At 36.8% G+C, this 25,556-nt stretch overlaps 1 protein-coding gene across 5 annotated transcripts in view; it reads right to left on the reverse strand.

The window, feature by feature from the left end:
• VPS13B (vacuolar protein sorting 13 homolog B) overlaps positions 1-25,556 on the reverse strand; it is a 412,996-nt gene that overhangs the window by 75,283 nt on the left and 312,157 nt on the right. For all 5 annotated transcript variants that reach the window (XM_065751678.1, XM_065751682.1, XM_065751679.1 and 2 more), the window contains 4 exons: positions 16,684-17,091; positions 5,030-5,229; positions 2,286-2,493; positions 1,781-1,965 (listed from right to left, as the gene is read on the reverse strand). In XM_065751678.1, the coding sequence (XP_065607750.1) occupies positions 1,781-1,965; positions 2,286-2,493; positions 5,030-5,229; positions 16,684-17,091 (1,001 nt within the window). The remainder of the gene's footprint in view (positions 1-1,780; positions 1,966-2,285; positions 2,494-5,029; positions 5,230-16,683; positions 17,092-25,556) is intronic.

A 25,556-nucleotide genomic window follows, 5' to 3' on the forward strand; every position in this document is an offset into this window, starting at 1 on the left:
CGAGCAGACGTGTTAGTCAAGATCACAGAAGTAACACTGTGCTCTGACTTGGCTGATACCTTTAATCTCTTCCCTTGTAATTGAGAACCCAAGGTTTCAATATAAGACTCCATTATAATTAATTCATCATAAAATGGACAGATCATAAGAAGAGTCTGCCACGGTAAAAAGCATAACGAAGTGAAGCTATATAGGGATACTTAACTAAAAACTTAAGAGTGGTGGAAACAGTTTGCTGTGGTTAATGTATAGGATTAAATGCAAGGCTGCAGAATTATGTGAAGACCAGTAGAAGTTTACTCAACCCCAGAATTGGCAGCAGAGCACTGTGTGAGACAATTATAGAAGAAATGACAGAAGACTGCAACTATGGTCTTTTCATTCAGCAGAAAGGGGCTAAATGTAGAATCCCCATTGATGTCCATCTGAAAATCTGATACTTTCCTTGTACAGGGACATATTACAAATCACATCCATTATGCTCATGATGTCTGTAATCTATAAAAGGAGTTAAAGCAATTATACTAAAAAGTTGGTGTGCTACGCTATGAAAATACCATCCTGAAAGAAGGTAAATTTCTGGTTTTCATAGCAACTTAATAGGGTCATCAAGAAAGCATACAATAACAATTTTATCTTTGATTCAAACCTCATGCCAAGCAGAGCTGATTTTTATTTCCATTGAATTTTAATTTTCATATAACTGAAAGGACATTTGGCTGTCTAGAGGGCAAAGAAATTGGCAGGACACGTACATGATCTCACTAGCAGTATGTGTGCACTGTAACAACATAGTACCATTATCTGAGGAAGATTATACTTCTTATCCATAACTCAAAGCATACTGGTGTATAATTCAATTTTAAATACAATTCTTGAAGTCACAGTAACAATAAAATATAATTCAACATTTCTGAACAAATGGGAAGGATTGGGAGATACTTAATTTCCTTGACTCACAACACCATTCTGACCAACAAGCAGATTCAATTGGAAAAAAAAACAAACCAAGACAAAAAGAGATCCAATTTGGAATACAAGAAGAAAACAAAGATTAACAAAACTGAAATTAAGCAAAAAGTAAATCAGGCATGGAAGGAGTAAATGAATTTATAAACATGAATTTCACTAGACAGATGACAGTGCAGTAACTATTTTGGAAAGCAGAAATTCTCAGAGGTAAGGATAAGGACTACTTTTTGAAGCACAGAATCACAAATTTGCACTCCTCAGCTCTCCTTTGAAGGCCATTTCCATGATCTCACACAGTCTAATAGGACTGCCCAATTTAACTCCCTCAAAGCAAAATGTGAGTAACTCTGACTCTTGAGCATCTTACTAGAGGAAGTACAGCCACTCACCATCACAGACAGGAGAGAACAGCAGGACTAGAGATCTTAGTTCAATGATTCCAAGCACTTGGGCAATTTCAGGCCAAGTCTTTGTATGCTTCACTTTCAAATTAAACAAGGTCTTTAAATAAAGACCGATGGATGAAGTCATACAAAGCCAAAATAAAAACTTGGTATTCTTGGCAAGCCAGACTGATAAAGCTTGCTAGGTCATGGAAAAGCTTTGCAAATAAGTGGTTAAAATGTTTGCACAAGTAGTTTTAAAACTAAAGATATGCACAAGCTGTAGAATTTACCTCCTATTGTTTTTATAGAGCTCCTGACATTTGTTTTGTGCTCATTTTTAATAAACACAAGCTTGAAAACATTCACTTTACAGTAGTAATGTTTTCTGTTGTTGATATAAAAAGAAAATTCTCATTACCCACCTGAAGAACATCTCCAAGGTCAGCAGTGCTGATATCAGGATCTTCTGTGGTGTTAAAAGGAACAGGATTAATTCTTACGAGAGTGAGCACTCTGGGTTCTGGATATCTCCATAACATCATTCCAGGACTATCCTCAGTTTCGTTGTAAAACACAACTTCATAGGCACCAGGCAGTTTTTGTGCTTCTGTCAAATGAAATAAAGGTATAATCTGTCATATAAGTTCTAAAAAGAAACATGCTATTTTATGAGACCAAAGTACTTTAAAATAAACCCCTCAGGATCAAAAGGAGAGAAAGTAAAAAAGCCATTTCCCTGACTTTTAAAAGATTAGAGCTTAAATGGAAAGAAATAAAAAACTTTTTTTTTTTTTGTCATTCTAGCAGATGGCTTTTCAATTGCTTAAAAAAAAAATTCTTTGTAAGAGGCAAGTTATCTTTAATAGGATACTACTGTATTTCTTATATAATTCTTTTTAAAAGGGAAAGGCATAGTATTCCTCTTACCTGCATCTTGTATATACTGGAACAGTCCTGTTCTCAGATCATCTGAGGAATGCTCTGTTTTTGAGGCCTGATTCCTTTCCGTAGAGAAACAAGCACGATACCTCCGTTCAGACACGAATGCCTCTGCACTGACGGTTTTAGTAAGGTATTCCCAAACAAGCTCCTGGAGTAGAACTAAACAGTTCAAATGCTCCTGACCCCAGAAAACCTTAAGAGAAGAAAGTAAAAAAAAGAAAAATACAAATACAAAAAATGATTACCTACAGTTGTTTCTGAAGGAAAAAAAAGAAAAAAGAACATTATATTGCTTTCAGTCTATTCTACTTACATCTTAATTGTTTGCACATATCCTAAATGTGAAGATAAGAAGAGGAACAACAAGAAACGTCTACAAAATAATTTTGGCAAATTTCATCTCGTAATTCTGAAAGAAGTATTGATTCCTGACATTTCAACTGGGACAGTTGCTGGTTAGGAGCACAGAAGCGATGACAAGTGATATGCAAACACACGCAGCCGAGTGCAGTGTGTACTGTGAGGACTGTTCACCGGTCTTCCCGTTTAAAATAGGACCAGAAAAAGTTAAATATTTGGAGTTTAAATTGTTCAAAGAGCAGACAGGAATTCTGGAACACATCAGATACTGAAGAAGCGACACGGCAAAAAGACCAGAAAGACACACCCGAGATCATCTCAAGCGAACGCTGACTACATGCAGAATGTAAACTGGATGGGCTGCAAGTTCTGTGAGCATGGTCCAAAGTTTAATAAAACCCATAGTAATTTAAAAAACCACCATATCTGTGCAAAGCCAAAATTCAAAATGTGTAAGATTCATATGCTGTGCAGCAAAAGGCAAGCAGACGCTCCTTTCCCAACACTGAAAAGAAGCACTGCCTTTCTTAAATCCACCTCCAGTCTGAAAGGATCATTCTATGCCCTTTAGTCCTTGTGCAGAAGCAGGCCCGGGAGCAACAGGGACACAGGGGAACAACTTTAATTGGCAATTAATAAAGAAATTTAGAACCAATGTGGGACAAACAGACAGCAACTTAGAAGTTCATTGTAAGGATAAGAGGAGAACAAACAAGTCAGGTCTGTACATAAAGAGCAGTTCAAATTTTGTCAGTGGGGAACAGCCATTTTCAAATATGAAAAAAACAAAACCAGACAACTCTTGAAGTGACTGTGATACAGCTGTCATGAAGGGAGCTTTTTCTTCCTCTGCGTCAATGTGTAAGCCCGTGGAACAAACCAAGGCCACCTGCAAACAGCTGCAGCCAGAGAGCTGCACGGGCAGAGCCCCATGGATATCCCCAAGACCAGTGCACCTCTGCTCCAATGCCCAGAGCAGCTCTGAGCTCAGGTGCTACCTCAGAGGAGCTCTGTCACCCCCTGGGGGAGCCCAGCGGCCTCAGGTCTCTGCAGATGGAGAAGAGAGGAATGCTTTTTTCCCCTCATTTTTATTCACGTTATTTTTAAGGCAGCTGGGACTCCAGAGCAGAGAAGTCCTAATACAAGAGTAATAATACTAGCAACTAACACTCCTAATTCACAACTGAGGCACCAATTTCACATCAGCTCTCTCTGCTCTCTTGCAATACAAATTAACAGGAGTAGAGTATCTAGATGGGTAAAATTCATCTGAAATAGAGCTGCTGATGCTTTTGTCAGCATCTGTTGCACCAAACGTTTTTTTTTCTAGAAAAAGCTAATTGTTACAGCACACATTCTAATAGTAATGGCTTTCTCAGATTTATAGATATTTTTAAGGTCCTTGTTACAAAAACCCAAAATCTGTAAACAAAAACCCACAAACAAAAACCATGACATCCTTCCTGTAACAACATGCAGAGGTGGTCAGCCAACCTGTGAATAACAAATGAAAAAGAAGCAGAAAAACAAACTCACTTTATTCATTATACTATATATACTAAATTTGTATTACTCAATTAACCCTATTCCATGTGCTGTGGTTTTATGAACTTCTGACGCTGATGCTGGGAAAAGGTCTAATTACACAACTAAATGTCAAGATTTCCTTTTTGTGTTTTATATGCTTGATTTATACATTTATTTTAAAACATTTGGTGTGTATAGATACTACAATAAAAATAATTAAAACAAGACACGTCTTAAAGCCCACTTGTTTAAGTCCCACAGAATCTATGTTTCCTTTCAAGAACTCCCATGCTTCTTGGACTGGTTTCAAGTTATGGGCACTTCCAAAACGGAGAGGACAGCATGGAAAACTGAGTCTTAATTACTACAAACAACGGTTTATAATTGCTCCCCTGAGAAATCTGTGCAAGTTTAAAAAGAAAGGATATGCATTTCATAAAATTACCCCGAGGCACTACAGACACATAGCTCACGGATGGACAAACACATACATCAGAACAGGGTCCTTAATATTAAGTGTTAGTAATTTGATCCAGTACTTTAGAGGAACACACACATGCAGCTACAAGGCATAGCTTGAATAGTATTAAAAATAAAAAAGATACAAATGTAAAACATTGTACACAATTTTTCAATCCTCAGTTTTACATGAAAGACTTATTTTAAAGGGTAAAAATAAAAGAATAAAATACCCGAACCAATCGACCAACCGGAAACCTCCAATCAAACGAGGTCACGATATCTGCAAAGCTTTACAGGCTCCCGTGCAATTTATTTGTAAACTCTCTGTCACTCAAATCTAGTCAAGTTCAATATCAGAACCATAAGCAACTCATACAGACCTGCAGCAGTCCTCCTCTCAAATCAATGTACATTTTTGGAATAGATTGCTCTGGGCCAGGATCACCACTGTGTTTACACCACTTGGCTTCCACTGTGACTGAACAGCAAAAAGGGCCGATCAGAGACCTTGCTCTTTCTTTGAGACTTGTTTTAAGCAGGAAATCTTTTATGTCCAGGACAAAACATGATCCATGGATTCCTGAAAAGACAGACAGAGACTTTATCCTGCTGGTAGTTAGTCCCCCTACATTTCGTGACTGTTATCTGGATTTACTTTAGGTTGAGACTGTGAATGTGCACCAGTAAGAAGCAGTCCCACAACATCCATGGAATTATTTGTGTGGACAACTGCTCTCTGGTCCAAGCAAGAGAATCAGAGTTGGACAAGAAAACTTGGGAATTTCTTTTCAGCTTGCTCTCCCAGCATTATGGCATGTATTTTATGCAGCGTTGCAGTTATGGAGCAGGTATGTTTCAAGCACATTTCTTACAAAGAACTATTTGCCAAAACATTATGACTTTTTGCATGTGTGAGTATTTTAAGGTTTATGAGAAGAGACATTTTTTTCATTAAACTATGACATTTTTTCAAAAGAGTGTCTTAAGAACAAGAACAGCTGCTTCACTTGATTATATTTTAACCTGATAGGAAATAGCTATTTTGAATGATTCCCTTTGCTTTTGTCCAAGTTACTTATAAAATATTGCTTTGGTAGACTTTGGAGCGCTTAGCAGGAGAGTAAAGGTAATGTTTGAATTCAAATAATTCAAAGCAATTACTGTAACTCAAAATATATAACATGTGTTTACCTAAAAACAAACTAAACTTTTCACATCATAACCATCTGCAGTTCACACAGCTTTATAAAACATAAAAAAAAAAACAATGGCAGGTTAAATATATGGATAGACCTTATGTCCTCACATTAAAGACAAGCACTTTCAGGAATGAAACACCACTTAGAATTTTCACATCTCTTGTGAATTTAAATGACTGCAATCACAATTTAATAAAAGAAACCATATTTACTATCTCTTTAATACTTCCATATATTGTGCATGAGAAGTGCAAGAACTGAGGTTGGGTAAATTTTTCTCTTCTGGTTCTTATAGCTGAATATTGAATATCGTCACACTTTATAACGCCCATGGCTTATTTTTCTAATGAAACTAAAAACTCAGACAATGTGAATGACTGAAAAACACCCACGGCTTACAAATAGTTATGTCATGGTATAATACCATTTAATATTTTCATACCTCTGCTGGTAGAAAAGACCCCCCAAGTTATTCAAAACTCTCTTTTGAATACATGCACTAAAACTTCTCCCATGAATCTTTGAGAATCCAGTGAAAAACATCTGCATCCTGGCAGATATGATTCCATAATATCAAGACATATTTTATACAGTGGAAGGAAGTACACTACATTTCTGTTTTTCCTATTTATCCAGCATCCACAAAGAATGTGGTCAACCACTCCCAATAGCTGTAACGGCACTGAACTGTACTCAACTTGAGTAGGAATTCAAAGATGAGGAGAATAATTCCCTGGAGTTGTCTGGGTTTTAGTAAGAGTGATCATGATCTTGAGCAAACTCTTGCCTCATGCCAATCAAACAGGACTGTTGTCATGAATTGTAAAGGGGTGACAGCCCTGAGTTCTTCAGGCAAGCTTCTGAATGCCTGGTCCTGGTCTTATCTGGAACCAGAAACAGAGGGTGCTTTTTTTTTTGTTCAGAGGGTTTTTTTTTTTATAGAAAACTCCAGTGATAATCAAGAATGCAGACATCAGCACTTCAGGATGTTTCCCCTTTTGTTCTGAGTTTGGACTTTATTCTGCAAAATGGTCTTGCAACAAGAAAGAGGTATTTTTATGGGAAGAGAGCACCCTCACTCTGCTACACTCAGTCCATTTATATTTAGAGGCATTACAGTATTTGGAAATTCTTTATATATATACATAGTGTGTACACGAATCTTTGGTTTTAAAGAGGAGAAATTCTCAGTAACTATTGCACAATTCTTCAATACATTGAAATGTTCTATACTTTTACTGGAGTGTATGCCAAGTTGCAAAAATAACAAAAGGGAAAAAGGAATGCCAGAATACAAGTGGTTTTATTTATGTTTTCTTTCACTGGGATTACACTTGGAAGGATTATGTTTTGCAGTCTTCTGTAGTCATCTCCACAAAGTACAAAGAAAACACAATATCCAACAGCTTAACTACAAAACTGAGCATTCAGCACATAATCCTGTTGCTTCAAAATCAGCAGCGCTTTTCCCAAACATTATGCTAACAACTGAGAAATGAAGACACAACTAAGAAGAAGTTAGTAAATTCTAAATTAATAAATGTCACAAACACTTCCGTAGCCTGGGTTCTACAAGGATCAGGTAATGCTCATAGACCCAATGAGAGATTTCTTGTCTCAATGGGATATGATTGTTCTTCATAGCAGTTCTACCTACTCGTACTTTGGAGGATAAAGTGAATCTTAGTATAAAAATTTCCATGTTCTTAATAAAGAAAAAAAAAGTCATAGAATCACCGAGGTTGGAAAAGACCCCCAAGACCATCCAGCCAAACTGTCCACCTACCACCAGTATTTCCCCACTAAACCATGTCCCTTAGTACAACATCTAAACACTTCTTGAACGCCTCCAGGAATGGTGACTCAAGCACCTCCCTGGGCAGCCTGCTCCAGTGCTTGCTCACTCTTTCTGACAAGAGTATTTATTTTTCTAGTAAGTAAAGTAATAAATGAATGCAAAAGCATTGAGATAAATTTGCACAAAGTAACATCCTGATAAAGTTTAAAGAAAACAGATGAAAATTGATGTGGATGCACAACCCCCAAAAAGCAACAGCAAACAATCTTTGGGTGTGGGGAAAGCTTCAGTGGGGTACCACTAGACAAAAATTCAAGAAAGATGACATAAGAAAAGAAATAATTTCACATCCTTAGGGAAGGGAGTGAAAAAATATCAATAAATGCTGCAAAGGAGCTTATTTTAGCATTGCTAAATGTCATCCTGAAATTAGAAGTGTAGGGTCAGTGAGTGAAGCTGCTTTCGTAAGACTGAAACGATCATCTCAGAAAGGCAAAGATGCAAAATATTTCTCCTGTTTTTCCCTCCCAAGCACTATTTGCAGTCAGTCCTTTCACATGTCTCTCACAAACTTCTATTGTAGCACTGTAACTTCAGTTTAAACAGATTAAATCAAAGTCTCCATCTGAAGTGAACTTGAGATGGCATCACACAGAGGTAGTATATCTTCATAAACGATTGTTGTGATATGTAGAAGTTAACTTGTTCTGTTTGGATTATTGCTCATGAACACCAACATACTTTTCAGTACGTGCAATAATTTACTTCTAGAAACAAATAGTTTCATGGCTCTTAATACACTCCTCCAAGAGACTAATAAATATGAAGCACTTGCTTTAGACACTGTTTAAAGAATGCTGCAAATCCTCCATTGTTAGACCCCACCCTGACCCACAGCAGCACCTCAAGATGCTGCTATTCTAACTGAGCGAAGCACAGCTTCTGTCAGGCTTCTCTCTGTCTCAGTACAGCTCACCTTATGATGACATATAATCAAAAGGTATATCCAGATATTTTTATGTGGCTGGAAATAACGTAGGAAGGTCTATAAAACAGCTGGCACTTGCTAGAAATTACCTTGCATGGAAATTTAACAGAAAACATTACAGGAGAATAATGAAGAAAATTTACTAAAAGACAACATTTGGATTGATATTACGTCAGCCTTCTTTTTCAGTCAGTAAGACTTAATTTACAGTAATACAAAGATATTTCACAGAATCTCAGTGCCCCAATATAAACACCTTGGAGTTACCATCAGTGAGAGGTTCCACATTAAACTGCCCTCTGTGCCTGAATCTATTTGTATGTGTGCACAGAAATGCAGAGCGAACTGTTTTAACAGATGCAGCAAATACACTGAAATAACCACGGCTTACAGTAATGATCACATAGTGCTTAGGCAAAAAAGGTGTTTAAAATGAGCTCCAGTCTTTTTCCTGGTTCACAGACAAAGGCAGAGATGATGTTTAGATATTAACTATGAGCATTTTATTTTACGTTTTAAATTGGTGATATTTGAATTGACTCCAAGTAAAACAAGTAGAAATGCAGCAGGAATTTTTTTTTTCTCTTGTAATGCACTGCACTGCTCTTCCTTGGGTAGTTGTAAATCCTGTTTGGTTCGCTGCACTGCCACCTAATACAACATAGAGTACTATTTAAATTGGAAATTTCTACATGGGAAAAGAGTTTTAAGAAAACGGAAACACGTAATAAATAGAACCAACTGCACTGGGCTATGGACAAGTAATATTTTGAAAAGCCTTTTGGAAAACAGTCACAGCTTTGCTACAAATCTTATCTCTAGGAAGAAAATCACTTTTCCCAGTTTGAGTCAGCTCAGAAGCAAATCATGACCCAGTGTTCAATTCTGTGGTGCGGGTTCAGACTGGGAGAGTTGCACATGTATGCACAATGTTGGCACATTGGTCCGTGCCAACACAGCACCCTGCTACCCTCCATGGCTGGACAGCAGAGACAGCATCTGGCTGAAAGGTAATGAGCAAGCAGCTTTCATTAGTACCTTCTACCTTAATGTCACACATTACAAGGGTAATGATCTGTGATATTTGCTTTGGGACATTCATTGTTCATATTTGCATTTAGTATCTATTTTACAATTGCTGTAAATACTAAGGAAGCTATGATTTCATAAATATATGCTTATTAAATACAATTATCCACATAAATTATTTTCCTTTTTAGAAAACTTGAGATACATCACTTATTGATTAGGTTTTGCTAAAGTTGCATTGTTTTGCTGATAGGTATCCTCTTAGAAGTGGTAAAAAAAAAAGGGGGTGGGGTGGGTAACAAAGCAGTATAATAATTACAAGGGGAATACTGCAGTTAATTTAAGAAACAGTCAATTTACATAATCCTAGAAACAGTAGTAGCTAACAAACAAATGGTGAGACACATAGTAAAGGACAATTTTTTTCCAGGACAGACTTAGTTAATAATCCACTGACCGCACTGGATTCCTCATTATTGTGGAGCTGAATCTTATGATAGTTCATTCTCCCCACGAGAACAATATTTACACATTACCAATTAACTACTCTTTAGTGAAAGAGTTGTTCAGCGTTACACATGGACACATGTGGGCTCTGTAAAAACATGAGATGTGTAACACACGGTAAACAGAAAGTAATGATCTTAAACAGGCCAAACCCTTGAATTCGTCACTAATAAATGTCCCCCTGCATTCAGCAGTCCTGGCTGCTGGGAGCCTGTTTTCTTCAAATACTTCAAACACTAAAATCCAGGAACATTTATTATTTTAATCCATTACAGGCAGTGCTTGATTTAACTTTATTGGTTGTGGTGGTGGTGGTGGTTATAGTGGGGGTAAAGCTATGTTCTTTTACACATCATTTCAAAAGGGCTTAATTATATTTTATAGCTCAAGCCAGGAATCCTGCTTGTTTTGTGTCTAACAAGGTTCAAATGGAGTTCAGGTCAGTGATGAATCAGAAGAGAAGTCAAAGATGGTTATCTATCTGAAATGAGCTCATCTCCCTTAAAGAATAACTGGGCAGGTACATCATGTTCATTACACTACTGAATACTAAATAGCTGAAAAATCTCAATTCACTTGTTGATTTGGTAGTTTTGGATTATGCGATGTCTGGTCAGAGAGGGTGTATTAATCTAAAGGAACTTTCACTTTTGTTCAAGGCTGCTTTTAGTATATCATGATTGTAATATATGTGTAAAGCACTGTACTATCCTATCGTATTCCAATTCAGCAGAGAAAAATGAATAACGGTAAACAACGAAAACAGCGTTCGTTTCACATTTGTCAAGCCAGCTTTCAGAAGTGACTGAGAGCTCCACCAACACAAGTAATTCTTAGCTATTATATCATAAATATTTTCTCTTTAGATATAATTAGCTTTTAGAAAAGTGACTAAACATGCTTATTACTACTTTACAGATGGGTATAGAGAGGTTTTCAATTAAAACATGTGCCAGCACAGCCATTAAAATGTCCTCACAAGTGTGCTAGATGAAGGTGATCTTGCTGGACATTACTTTCCTGTTGCCTCGGTTTTCAGACACATCAGTGCCCTGACTCAACTCGTAACAGCTGCAGGAATAACAGAGCTAGCATGAGGCCAAGTGTGGAAACGCACGGTCACCTGGAGCTCCTATGGAATTGCTCTCTTTCTCAGGGTAAGAAGCTGGTGATCTCATCCCATTAAAAATACTCTTGTCACAGAAAAAGGAAGAAACGTGCTGCCAGCATGCCTGCAATTTGAACAACCTCAGGAACTGGCACTTAAGACCAAACAGTAACAACTGAATGCTGCTTTCTGTACCACACAGAATGTCCTACAAAACGCCCTCTGGATTGAACTGAAGTAATGGCACAAAGTATCAAAAGTAAAAATAAAAACCTCAGCATTCACTATTACCTACATTTTTTAGGGAATTCTGCAGAACTGAGTACTGTGAACGTAACCTACCACTGCTACATAGAGCACTGGGATCCACGTAACAAAAGAAATCCCAGTCTCAAAAAATATGCAAACACTTTCACAATAAAAGCAGAAGTGAACAGAGAATCAATCGTATATGTTCTGAATTGCTTTTCAGTCGGAGTTTACCATTTGAAGATATTTCAACCGTAAATGCAGTTCCTCATCATCAGTGCTTCAACCAACAACCTACAGCTAATTTTCTTTTTTTCCTTTTCTTTTCCCCAAGATAACATGCTAGTTCCTCAGTAGCAATTCTGAACCCTGTTACAAAGTACCAGTAGGGAATCTGACCAGGATTAATAGTGGTACTCAGTCCTGGGATTAGGTGGTGTCTTGTTTCATGGATTTTAGGCCATCTGTTCTTCCCTCCTACATTATACTTCTGCAGAACTATAAACGCACCTCCACCTCAGGGACTATAGAAAGGAATTAGAATTCTTCTGCTTTTCATTATCACAAGATTCAGTAACTCATTTCATTGTCAAGATAATCCCCTTTTACTCTTTCTTTTGCGCTTGCAGGGTATGCCAAAATGACAAATAAAATCCCAGATGTTAGAGACCTGATGAGGTCTCCACCTTTTCTTGAGTGTTGGTTTCAAGCTACTTGGGACACGGTGTCAAAACTGACAGGAGCCCAATGCCCACACCCAATATTCATTAAGGTTTGTTAGTGATTTGTATAGCTGTCTACAAGTTGCACTTCCCCCTCAATTCTCAGTGGCCATTTAAATATTTAGTTTGTCCTCTGACTTTTACTGACAAAGAATTAATTTCCTATTGTTCAAGTGTTGGAAAGAGTTTATATTTCTTTCTAAAAGTAACAAAGGTCTTCTGGGTGTTGTAAATGGCTTGTTACTGCTGCATATTATTTTAGGTAGTCATATCTAATTTAATGTTTTATTTCCCCAGGGGCTAACTTGCATATCTGCAGCATCCAAAGGCTATGACAACGCCTTAGCAGAGTTTTCTCAAGAGAGCCAGTTAACCCCAAAATGAAGTCTGGTCTTTGCTCTCCACCGATGAATAGCACCATTTATTTTTTAATATTTCAGTAAAATATCTTAAGTATGTAATTTCTTCTGTGTTTAGTAAAAAATATTTGAAATTATCCTACACTTCACTAGCGTTTACTCTTTCTTCTTCTTAATATGCTAAAGTAATTATATCTGCATACAGGACAAAGGGCTGGGGAACACTATGCTCTTTGGAGCACTTCATGTACACGGCTCCCTAACTTCAGGCACTGCACAGCAAGGCTTCCCTCTGCATCCAGCCTGAGCACATTTAGGATCCTTTGAGAGCTGCGGCTTCTTGCTGTCTGGGGAGGTCACAGTCCTCCACTTTTCTCATTTATCTGCTCTGTTGGCAGGTAGGTAGTGCTAATTTCAACACCAAACCTAAATGAACAGGAAGTCATATGTGTAGAATCGCTTTGTTTCTTAGAATTTATTACTAAAAGTGATATGGACTTAAACAGCATGTGACTTTCTATAGTGAGATACATAGCTCGAGCAAGATCCCAAGCAATTGCAAAGCTGCAACCCTCCAGAGCTGCAGCCACTTTCCAGAAGGTGCCACATGCCTCAGAGGACGAAAATCACTGAACCAGGTCTAACAACAGTTTTCAATCTGCAGGTTTTCATCAGCAGTACAAACATGCTGTCAAAAATGAACTAAATGTTTGTTGCTTGCTTCTGTGAAATGAATGCAAGTTTTAGATTGAAACTCTAAGCCACAAAGCCTAAAATGACTACAATTAATTATGTTATTTAACACCAACATGACTTAAGTTCTTGCCCTTAATGGTACCAGAAAAACTTATACCTTTAGGCTTTTCTAAAGTAAAATTAATAACATTTCTGGGGGAAAGGGATTTTTTTTCCCCTGCATGACATTGTACAATAGTAATACTTTGCTAAAACCAAAATATTCAGGGTAAGTACAGAGGAGAGCATAAGTATTCTAGCAGAAATGCTTACTATATTGTTATAAGTAACTGCTGCATTAAAACATGAAAAAAGTCCAAAAAATGAAGTCCCTTGAAACACTAAAGGTTTGGGGTTGTAATAGCAGTGCAGCAGGATAAGCAGAAATGAAGGTGTTTCAATTTGATCCAACTGCAATGTGAGGGTTCAATACTTAAATTTGTAAGAAGGGGAAGAAATAATTCAGCTAATTAGCCACTTTGTTTTTCACAAAGTACAACTTTCTAATTTTCATTTAACATATTAAGAGTAATAATTAAAACAGAAGGCCTTTATCTTCTGTGAATAAGCCACGAAAGTCTAGAGGGAAAACTGATAATAAAAAAAAACCCTATATAGCACGCTTTTTTCTTAATTTCAGCTAAAGAGTCAAAGCATTACATGGGGTCATGCACTTTTGTTTTCCTCCTAAAGCAAGGAGAAATGCCAACAGTACATTCTTATGAGTTTCTTTTTTTTCTAAATAATTCCTACCAAATAGGATTCCTTACAAAACAACTTCATCTCCTGCATTAAAACTCATCTGGAAAAGGGGTCGTTTACACTGTTTATAAAACACTGCCACATAAAATGTGTAAAAAAACATATTTCACTAAAAATAGCTTGCGTAAGTAAGGGATTAGAGTAGTTTCTACTGCTGTAATTGTTCCTTTGTAGTTTTTTCCATGATGTTTTTGAACAGTGTTTTTAACTATGTTTATTAAAGTCAGCACATCAAAAAGGATCAAAGAGAGAGCTAGTGAGAACCAAAGAAACCCCAAGCGTATTGTGTTGTCTCACTGGGGAGTTATGCAGATTCAAGTAAACAAGTGCAAATTGTTGAGGTTTTAATGAAAATTTTCTACAATTATTGTATCTGAAGTCATTCTATATAATAACATCTGTACAGCAGATGGCCATACTGTACAAAAGGCAAGCAACGCTCCTTTTTCTCTGTTTTAACAGTACATCTGAGATGACTACTTTTGTCATTGTGCTTAGTTTGGTTCAGCAAATAATTTGTAAAATGCAGCTGCTGCAGATGGTCACAATAGTTATTCACAATAGTTATTTGACTGTAAAATCAAAGACACAGTGAAGTATTTCTGTATTAGTTTCGTTGTGCAAAAAAATCTGACATGAAGCCCATTCAGCTCAAAAGGTGCATCTATAAAACATTCTATGAGAAGAAAAGTAGTGAAGAACTGACATATTTAAATGCTATGTGCTCCCAAGACACAGCTACTGCACTTTTTTTTATTTTTTTAATCCAGTTAACTTGCACAATTTCTTTGCAGTAATAAAGCAAATCTAGTTACTAACTGTGGCATTCTTTTAAGTACTTCAACACAAGATCATAATACTGTTTCCCCCATGGAGGATAATTTAACTTGCTTCCTGAATTTATATTTTTTACTCTGATTTCTATCAGAACTTTAATTTCAAACAGATAATTTTATATAAAAATATAAACATTTTATTATTGAAAGGTTTTAGACAGTTTCAATCAGCTTTGCCAAAGCGTGTCCTGCGTACTCCTTGTAACAGAGCCATTTCTTGCACAGCCACACCTGCATCCAAAATATCACACATGTGCATTTATCTTTTTGTAAAGCAAAGAGAAGTCAACTTTAACTGCATAAAATGTGAAAAGGGTCTGTTAAAGTCTATTTACTGTCTGGTTATGGCTGCTCTTCATATAGAAAACCTAACTTCCATTTTCATTCATTCAGTATCAGTATTGCTATATTTAAGACTGTGTGTTACACTGCAAACATGCTGAGGATTGTGGCATGAAAAAGATAACTTATTTCCTCGGGCTACCAGCAAGAGTAGCAGAGTGTTTCTGAGGCCTTAATGCATACGGAAGGTAAGTCCTCCTTCTGGGAGGATGAAGAATCCCAGGGTAAGCGACACACTCTACTGAGTCTGCCAAATTGCTTTACAGCGCAGTGACAGAACAGGCTCGGCTTTGATATACTGGAGCTTGCTATGGACACCATAACGTACCATGGGACGGAGAACGTACACATGATAGAGGGGAAGTGCTGGAAAGAAAAAGGACTATAGCACACAAAGAAAACGAGAACTGTTTTAAGGATATTAAAAAGACCCCTCACTCCGTTGCTGTGCTTTCTATGCCAGGATTGCAATATGATTGGAAAAGCGTGGGAATGCAGTCACCGCTCCTGCCTGCACTGCTGTTTATTTATGGATAAATCAGGAGTTTCAGGCTCCAGCACTTTCACAGGCTTTCATGTCCTCTGAACCTTAAATTTTTCATTTTTAGCTTTTAAAACAATAAAGAAGCACTGAAACTTGCTGGCCCGAGGAGAAATATTTCTGATGAAAAAGAAATAAATCACCACCTAGCTTGGCCTAGAACTCGCTGCTCTCAGCTACAGACTGTTTTATCACTCCAGCAACTCTGCCAAATACCAACATCTGGCTCACCTCCAGATCATGCAAATGTACCATCTTATTAATTATACTAAAAGACTAGTAAAACAATTTATGAAGATATTCAAAATGTCTTCATTTTAAACGAGTATCTGGCATTAACAATTTTTGGAACAATGAATGCAGCCATCGGGATTGCCATCTTCATTTTCTCTGTGAGACTCTCAGCTGTGCAGAGGAAATATGTAACGATATAAAACTTTATAAGCCTGGAGCAGAATAATGGTAGGACCAAGTATTTACATAGTAGCACATGTCAGGACTCTGAACTACAGGGTCTTAACAAGAAAAAGCAGTTATTGAGTGAAAACTGTCAAAATGTTGTTCTTTGAAGTGTGTGCTGCATTACCAGAATTCCAGAATCCCAGTTCTTGTGACCATTATTCCATCCAGAATTCTGTCAGTAAATTAGTTATTACAGTCAAGGGGATATTAGCTACAAAATTATGCACTCTTGGGTGCTACCTCACTGCAAGGAGAACTGTGGTAACGGACCCTATTGTGAATATGCCATTTTCTGCTGTGGATTCACCAGGCTAGCTAGAGGAGTTCCACTAATAAATAGTTGCTGGACCATCACTTGAGCAAATCAACAGCACTTCCAGTTATCAGAAACTCTTACCTGCAGTTTTATGGCCACCTTTAATATTCAGGCTTCCACTGAGGTTTGACAAAGAGGCTAACAAACAAGGTTTACTTGGATGTGGGGTGGTTTCCATAGAAACAACCATTTGGACGGTGTGAATGGAAATTTTCTGGAAGCATGAAAGAGCCTGCCACAAGTTTCCTTGTACTGAAACTTTCTGTGCAGCACTGGTGTGTACTGCAGGTAGTGAACCCCTTGTACTGGAGTGTTTGGTTCCTGAAGCAACAGCCTCATCTGGATGAGTACCAGCTGATGGAGCAGTCTCCTTCCCAGGCTTGTCATCATTTGTGGTCATAATTTTCTTCAAAAACTGTTTTAGTTGATCGAGTTTGACAAAACTCAGATTTGCTTTCAAAGGTTTGGATACATCCACGTTGATGTCAGCTGTAAAACAGAATTGGAGAAAGAAACACTAGAAGTTACAGTTCATTTCTTCAAGAAATGGGAAAATGTAGGCATTTAGAGGAGATGTTGTTCCTACTGTGTTTCGTTAAAGTAACTGAATCATTGATAAAACATAACGAGGCAATATTTTCATGAATAAATCTGAATTAAAGCATCAGTAGAAGACCTACAAGCAGTCTTCGCTATTTACATTTCTAAAGGAAGAATCATGTCTCAATCTAAATCTTATTTTTTTGTTTCTTTCCAGGGACCACCACAACTATCTGAAAGGCAAACACTTCATTTGAGTGTGAAGAAAGGTAAATACATTGCCCTTTTGTGTCAAAACGAAAATATACTTCGCATTCTCTTGAGTTTTCCATACAGTAGAAATATTTGACTGAATTCCAAAGGCAACAGTGATTTTCAAGATGACTGAATAACATGTATATTCTTTCCTACACTGCTTATAAGTGTTTTTCTTCAATGCCTTTCTATGGTGAATTGAAAACGGAGCTACTTTTAGACTTCTTTGTTTTTCAGAGAAATTGAAATATATGATATTTCAAAAATATCACAAAGTCATACTTTTTCATCTCTTTAGTAAAGGATTTTGCTACCACCTAGACTGCTAAAAGACTCAGAAATTTTAGAAAACAATTACAATATGAAGACCACTGATAAGAGTGGTATTTCTCATAGTTGTAGTTAGCAAGATTATTTCACAGATGGAAAGCTGGATTTTATGAAGCTGAAACTTGTTGCTGTCTTCCCCCTTTTCAGTACATTATTCATTACAGGAATCCAACTTTCACTTAGTATTTAAAATGTTTCATTTCAAATTAAATTTTCACTCAGTACTGAGGCCAGTGGGAACCTGGTACCTGGTCAGTACCTGGTCAGTGGGAAAAGCATGCTTTTCACTTTGCTGTTTCATTCCTGCCCCTCTCCCCTAGATGAGCAAAAAAGGATTAAAATTCTCTTCAGATACCTAAGCTGTATTAAATGTTCAGAGAAAACAGCGCTACTAAGTTCCAAGTTATACTATCAACACATAATGGAAACCCTGTTTTTTGAAGGTTTTACACAGACTAAGAGACATTTAACCAAAATTAGGACTTATTTTCAAGTTGTCCAGGATCACATTCTACAATTCATGCTGACGCAAACGGACAAACTTGATTTCCCACTCTTTGTTAAACCAGAAACTTTTACCACAATGGTAAAGTGTTGTACGAGCAGAGATTTGGATCTGTTCTTAAGCTTGTACTTGTACCTAAGAGTCTCAAGCACACAGCAAAAGCTACACTCTGACTCCCTAGAATGTCTGCATGAGTGTGTCTAAATTGCAGTTAGAGGCTTTGGCATTTCAATAGTTTGTCAGTAGTACTTCACAAACCAAAGTTAATTGAAACTTAAGACTGAAAATCATTATAATTGTAACTTGCAATTTTAATCATTAGTTTTATGAAAATGCTTTCTTTTATTCCAAAATTTTCCACACTGTGCCAAAAATCATAGTATACACTAGTAAACACATGAGCCTAATAAAAAGGCAAGTATCAAAGGTAGGGAAGCTGGACATCAGAAAAGGGAAAGATTTTTAGGCATCCAGAGCCATATACAACTGACTTTGAAGATTTTACAGAATATTTATGTACTTCTCTGTTTAAGAAATTAAAACCAGGGGAATAGACATACTGTAACACTTGAAAATCTCTCTACCCTTCTTGGCACTAAATAATATCCTGCCTCTGCACAGAAGTCCTCTCTTCCCTTTGAACGGTGGAAAGGAGCGCTCTGAAAAAAGCACAGACACAGGGGACATTTCTGAGTTGACTTATTTTTGACACTCAGATGGAGGGGAGAGGAGCAGTTTGAAATCCAATTCGCACTAGAATCTGGGTTCCTGAGTCACTGAAGCCCAAGAGCCTTCCAAAAAAGCCTCTTACTAACTTGATTTTCTTTGTTGGTTAACTGTTAGCAGGATACTGAAATGAAACAGAATTTTTGGCTTTGCTACTTAATTAAGTAGATAAAACATTAAACAAAAGGAAAGTGTCCCTCTGTCTTGGTGTGAGGGATTTCATAAAGTGCTTCTTTGTCAAAGCTGTATTTTAGTGCTAATGCTTTCCTATGGCAGTGTAGCCTGAGAGATAAAAAAAAATCCACACAAAAATCCAAATAACACATGAAAACTATTTTGACCTAAGATGGTAGGACAGGAGTAAAGCAAACGCTGGAGAATGAAGTGACTGAGAAAGACCTGAAGAAGAGCTGAATGTGAGAGCTTCAGTTCCATGTGGGTTTTGACAGCACTGGGCAGAGAAACTATAGTTGGTGGAGCTCTGTGCTGGGATGTACCTATGTTTAACCAGAGTTGTTACTCATTTTTACAAACACAGCACTCCTCCAACAGAGCAGTAAAAAAATTGATACCAGAACACCATAGAAATCAAATGGCTTCACTGCTTTCTGCTTGGAAACCACACGTGTCACACAGCAAAAACGCTGTCATGACTGATAACCTGAAAAACATTTGTATTAAGTTATTATTTTACAGTGAATCAGCCCCGACAGAGAGTGGTGGCAGCCAGGAGCATAACTGCAGAAAATGTAACTTTGGAACCTTCACTGCAAATATTTTAACTATCTCATAATGACATAGGTTATTTTTACAACTGGGGAAAGATTATGTAAGGAGATTCTTTGTCATTTTAAGTAAAACTTTAAAAAAATAGAAACCCAATTGTGTAATCAACATGTTTTTAGACTTTGTCCTGTTCTACAATTTATACTTAGCACTTTAAAAGAAACGTTAACATTCCCTCTAAGAAAAACATATCTAAGTGATGGACAGCAACAGAGCTATTTATAGTAGTTGATGAAGATGGATGTTCAGCAGTTTTCCAGCCATTCAAAAATGGGCTAAAAAGAGATGTTACGATGTAAAAGGTCACCTCCATGTAGCTGGAAAGAAAAAAATTCCAGGGTGCAAAATGCAGCAATAACAGTATTTTTAGATGATGTTAAACACCTTGGGAAGCACACCACACATTCCATACCAGTAGGAAAACACAGGTTCCCATAATTCAAACAGCAATTTGAATCGACCCAAACTACATTAGAATCTGAGCAGGGCACAAAGTAGCTGAAAGCCTCCTTTAACTCCTCAGTTACATTGCTATCTCTGCCTATCGGCAACTGTCTGCCACAATGACAGTCTGATGCTTCAGATTTAAGGCATAGTAGCAACACGGGTGTTACCTATTTCCAGCAAATAAATAATGATAGAATTACTGCATTTGTAAATACATTGTGTTCAGGTGAATTATTTCTGATTACATTTTAATAATGCTTAACTAGATGATGTTGAAGTCTTTATTAGGGTGTAGCATTTGAGCGTAGAATTTGAATTTTCTTCCTTGCTTGTAATTTTTTCATTACATGTCTTTCAATTATGAAGTAAATCCATGTCTGTCAATTATTAGTTTCTAATTACCCTTCACAACTTTATGAACAGCTACTAGGAAACAGAATGATGGAATAACTATTGAGTTAAAAGGAGATTAGATAAATATAAATAAATTACACTTATTATGTGCTCCCACCACACCAGGAGATGACTTAACAGAGAAAGGAAAAGAATCACATTGCAATAATGAAATCAGAGAGGGAATTCAGGTCCCAGAGGCGATTCTACGGAGTTTATGTTAATGTACACCTTGTGGGGGACCAAAAATCAACTGGAATAGTTTCCTGAAAACGGTTTCCAGCTATTTTCTCATTTAAAAAGTTCCAACTTCACTTGACCCATTAGTCATCATATTACTTACATTTATTATGTATTTTGAAATCTATTACAAAAAACCCAATGGATTCAATATGGTCTGTTTGAACAAAATCATAACATCTATAAAAGAAAACTTATAAGCAGTGCTCTGAAATTCCTGTCTGAAACAATTTCTTTCTTTGTCATTTTATTACTTATAGCTTCAGATAAGAAAAAAAATCTGGGTTACGAGCATTTTACCCTTGTTCTCTGTAACATTCAGATTTGTATTGTGATGATAAAATTTTATTCTGTGAACTTGGAATAATGATATTACTCAAAAGGACTTTTTATTTGGTGAGCTAAAGATGAATAAGCAATACAAAAATAACAGAGCTCCCAGTCAGTTGCTTTAGGTCAGTAACAGCTCTTATTGAAGTCAGCAGGCTTATTCTAATATGTACCACAACCTAATGTTCACCAGGCTACTATTTCAGTGACTAATAAACTACCATAGGATTCTCTTAATCTCAAAAATCAGAAAGTAAACATCAAGAAAATTATTTATAAGTTCTATTTATAAGACTAATATCTATTCACAGACTATGAGAAATGTTGAACTATGAGAGAAAAATAAGGCATTTCTCGAGAATTTTTGATTTCTTGTACACCTCATTCTGCAATGGATCTTTCATTTCTCATGGAAACTATTTCTCATTTCAATATGGAAAAGACCAGATCTTTCTCTTTCAGGATGGACATATTTCTCTCTACCCTTTAACACATGACGGCTGTAAAACAAAAAAAAAGAATATAAAAAATAGAAGAAACCATTTGCCCTAAACTCAGGACGATGGAATTTCTTAATTCTAAACAGGACAGGAGCAGACATCAGGCATAAAACATTTTACCACCCATAATATCCTTTTCTCTGGGAGCCACCAATCCCGATTTAAGAAGTCTAATGGAAGAAATCTGAGGAAGGTAAAGGTAGTCTTGAGTCCTGACTCTGATTTGGAGTCAGGGTGGCCCTTCAATAACAGGGAAATGGATGAATTGCAAGTATTAAATTTATTTAAAAGAAAAATGGAATAAGAGAGACTTGTAAAGAAAAAACTAGTTGTATTATTCTCAATTGTCCCTGGTTAGGCATCAAAAGAGAGACAAATTAAAAGAAATTGAAAAGCAAGAAGAATCCAAAAGAATTGTTTTTATCTTTAATGCAGCATTCCCAATTTGGATCAAGGAAAATGAAGAAGGAAACTTGAGACAAAGCTTCAGAGGCCATCTGCAGTCCATCTTGTGTTCTGCTTCTGTGAGACAGATGCCAATTAGTATAGAAGAAGCTGGTAGTCTTTCCTCAATATTCATATCTACTGGAGCTTTCATGCTGCAGCCCTGCAAAAGAAGCTCTCTAAGGCCAACAAGGCAAACAGAAACCATCAGGGAGCTTAAACTCAAGCCAAGTGTTTGCCTGTGGCAACAACTCCCACTTTCATGACTCAGTGCACCTTTGACATTATGCAAAGGTGACATTAACAGCTCTAATGATTGCCTAGGTTTGAGATTTCAGTCAAGGCTCAGAATGCTATATTATTTGCTATATTATTATTATTTTTTTAAATTGCCACAATTGAACCAGAATAAATTGTTGTAGATCTAGAAGACCAAATATAATACTAATAAAGGATGGAAAGTTACTGCTTTTTATAGGATGTTAACTGAAACGAAATATTCAGAAGCACGTCAAGGCTTGTGTGGTAAGGCCAACACATACAGTGGGCACTTGAAGGCACTACCATGAAAAGTAAACCCTAGCTATGAGAAACATTAACTCTCTCAGCAGAGTTGGGGAAGTTGAAGCACAGAAAGTTGTAATATACTGTTCAAGGCCATGGGCACGTTTGCAGAAAATAATCTATAAATACCACATATTGTCCGATTTAGTTGCTGGACAATACACTTATACTACAACATATGTGAAGAAAAAATAAAAGTGTGTTTAGAAAATTTAGCAAATGTTTGAAATAAGTTTTAAAATAATGCCAGAATACTCTAATAGCTATTAAGAAAATATTTTCAAACTTATCCATGTGGCTTTGGTGTCTAGTTTCCATTTCAGTACTTAGAAATTTAAGAAACTACATTTTATTGAAAATAAATGTTGCAGACACTACTATTAGAAAGGTACTTGGGTAATTTTATGCATTATTACGCTGATATTACAGACGATAGATGTGTTACAAACAAGACAATACCTACAGGCTGGTACACCTGTTTGGAATATTTCTGCTTGCCCCCTTAATCAAATAAATATCATTTCATGGCTACAGTGTCAGCGCTTTAAAAACTTGTTTGTAAAAGAGAAAAAGGAAAAAAAAATCTAGAAAGCTCAAAAGTTTTGCAAATGACCCAGAGTTAATTAGAAAAGTCTGCACCCTGGCCAGTTCCCCTTCTCACGTGTCAGCTCTCATTAAATCAAAAAATTCTCATTTCAAAGTTAACAAACACCATGGTTAACAAAACTGTTAAACTGGGATCAAGTGGGCACATTCCTAGGTTTATATATGATGTCATGCTAAGCAGCCCACAGCTGAACTTGCAAGCAGTATGAATGATTTTTCAATATATTAAGTATCTGATCTAATGCTAATTTTCTCTCTATAGGCTAACTGTGCTGGGAACAGGTGGCCCTGCTTTCAATTACGGAGGGCTAACATGCCAGTGTGAGGCCTGGATTAGTTCACCTTCTCACAGGGAATTTGCCTCGGTTGGGAATGGATTTATTATGGCTTCACACATGGAACAGGGCTCATGTCAGCTGAGGGTAGTGATACATCATATGATTCAAATTAACCTGCTGTGGACTGCTCCGCAGGGCTGATATTGTGTATTAAAATGACGACATTTTTAAAACAGCTTGAAAGAAACCAGGATTGCTGAAGCGCAATGGTTCCAATTTGTTCCAACTAATCTATCACCTGCTGGAGATATTGTTCTAGTGGGTTTCTGGTAGCTGCTATTTTCCAGGTTTCTCCAAACCACTGACCTTGCTAATGGATACAATTGCTGCCTTTGGAAACCAGGGAAAAGCTGGAGAGAGTGGGACATGCAGTTTATTTGGGACTTTAATGCCTAAGGCCTGTTGTGTGGGGCTCCCACAGCGCAGTGCTGCAGAAATGGGCAGGGATTGCCCACACCCCACTCTTATTTTACCACTGAATAGGAAATCGATTAATTTTACCAGACAGTTTGTTGTACAGAAATGATTTCCGTAGGCAAAATATCAAGCATCTTTGTTTTTCACATCCACCTTAGCTTCTTCCCAAGAAAATGCTGGGAGAAGAGTGTCTTGGTGTAAAACTTGCACTGTGCATGTGTAAGTGTTTTAAGGCACTTTGAATGAAGCTGTGCTTCTCAAATTACTGAAATGCTTTCTATTACTTACATGCAGAAAGAATACATCAAAAGACAGCTTTTGCTGCTAAGAAAGTGTAGTTTATAGAAAAAAATCTACAGAAAGGATTAGTGGGTAAAGATAATAAATTAAAAAAAAACCTATTAAAACAAGATGGTGGTATGTGTCCCCCACCTAATGACTAATACCTAATGCTAAAGCAACAAATTGTTCACTTACATGTATTAGACAAGAATTAAATGTACAATCCAGTGACAGATTAAATATAAAAGAGGGGAGGTCATGTAAACTGATGAAGATGGAATTTAAAAAATTCTAAATAATTAGTTACTGTAGAAAAAGAAAGAATAGTCCTTTAATACATCGTGGGGTTAGGGTTGAGGTCTGTTCCCACAGGTCTGATGATGAATGCTTATTTCTCCTAGGATCCTATTACCATAAATCTGGAAGAAATATCATTTTTCTTTAGTTGCCAAAAATGTACAAAATAATCAACTCATGTGGCAAGAAGTGCATTAACGTATCCTGTTATTCTCATTTAATTAGTGGTTTCCAAGTTTAGCTACTTGTAGTTTTTTGATCTCCAAGTTAATACAGGCTGACAACCTGGTTTCCTGTGTGGTGAAAGTATACAATTTTTCTGGGGAGCACTATCTACTTATCTCCTTCAGCTGACAAACTATTTGCAAGAAGAACAATTTTTACCTAGGACAGCAAACAGTGGAACCAATTGCAGTATTTTTCTCTTTTAACTGCTTGCATGCTAGGTTCTTGCCATCACTAAACATGTTCTACTGCTCTATCTGAAATACAACTTCAGCATGGCAACAAAATATTTCTTAAGAAATATGGCACTGCAATTGAGCAGCTGAACAATGAACACTTAAAAGCTATACAGAAAGCTGCTAGATCTACACTTTCGTCTGCAACAACGCAGCTTTCAAAAACGTACTCAGAAGCCTATCAGCCGTGCCTAACTTCTTGCACTTACCAGACATACTGCCTCCAGTGTATTTTAAAAATTTACTCAATGCATGTATGAAATGCACATACATAAATGAACATGAAAATACACAATCTGTCCATAAAAAATAAACGGATAAGTATCATCATTTGCCAAATGTTAAAAAAACAAAATCCCTAAGCATTTTAGTCATGAGAGAATTTGTACACACACACAAAAAAAGGAAAAACAACAATAAAAGAAAACAATCTGGCAGCAGTGAACAACTAAGCCTACTTCAGTGGTGCATTTATTTAATAAATTTAGCTATT

This window comes from Cyrtonyx montezumae, unplaced genomic scaffold, assembly GCF_038088225.1.
Source record: "Cyrtonyx montezumae isolate F1298 unplaced genomic scaffold, pur_monq_1.0 scaffold_8, whole genome shotgun sequence".
NCBI lineage: Eukaryota > Metazoa > Chordata > Aves > Galliformes > Odontophoridae > Cyrtonyx > Cyrtonyx montezumae.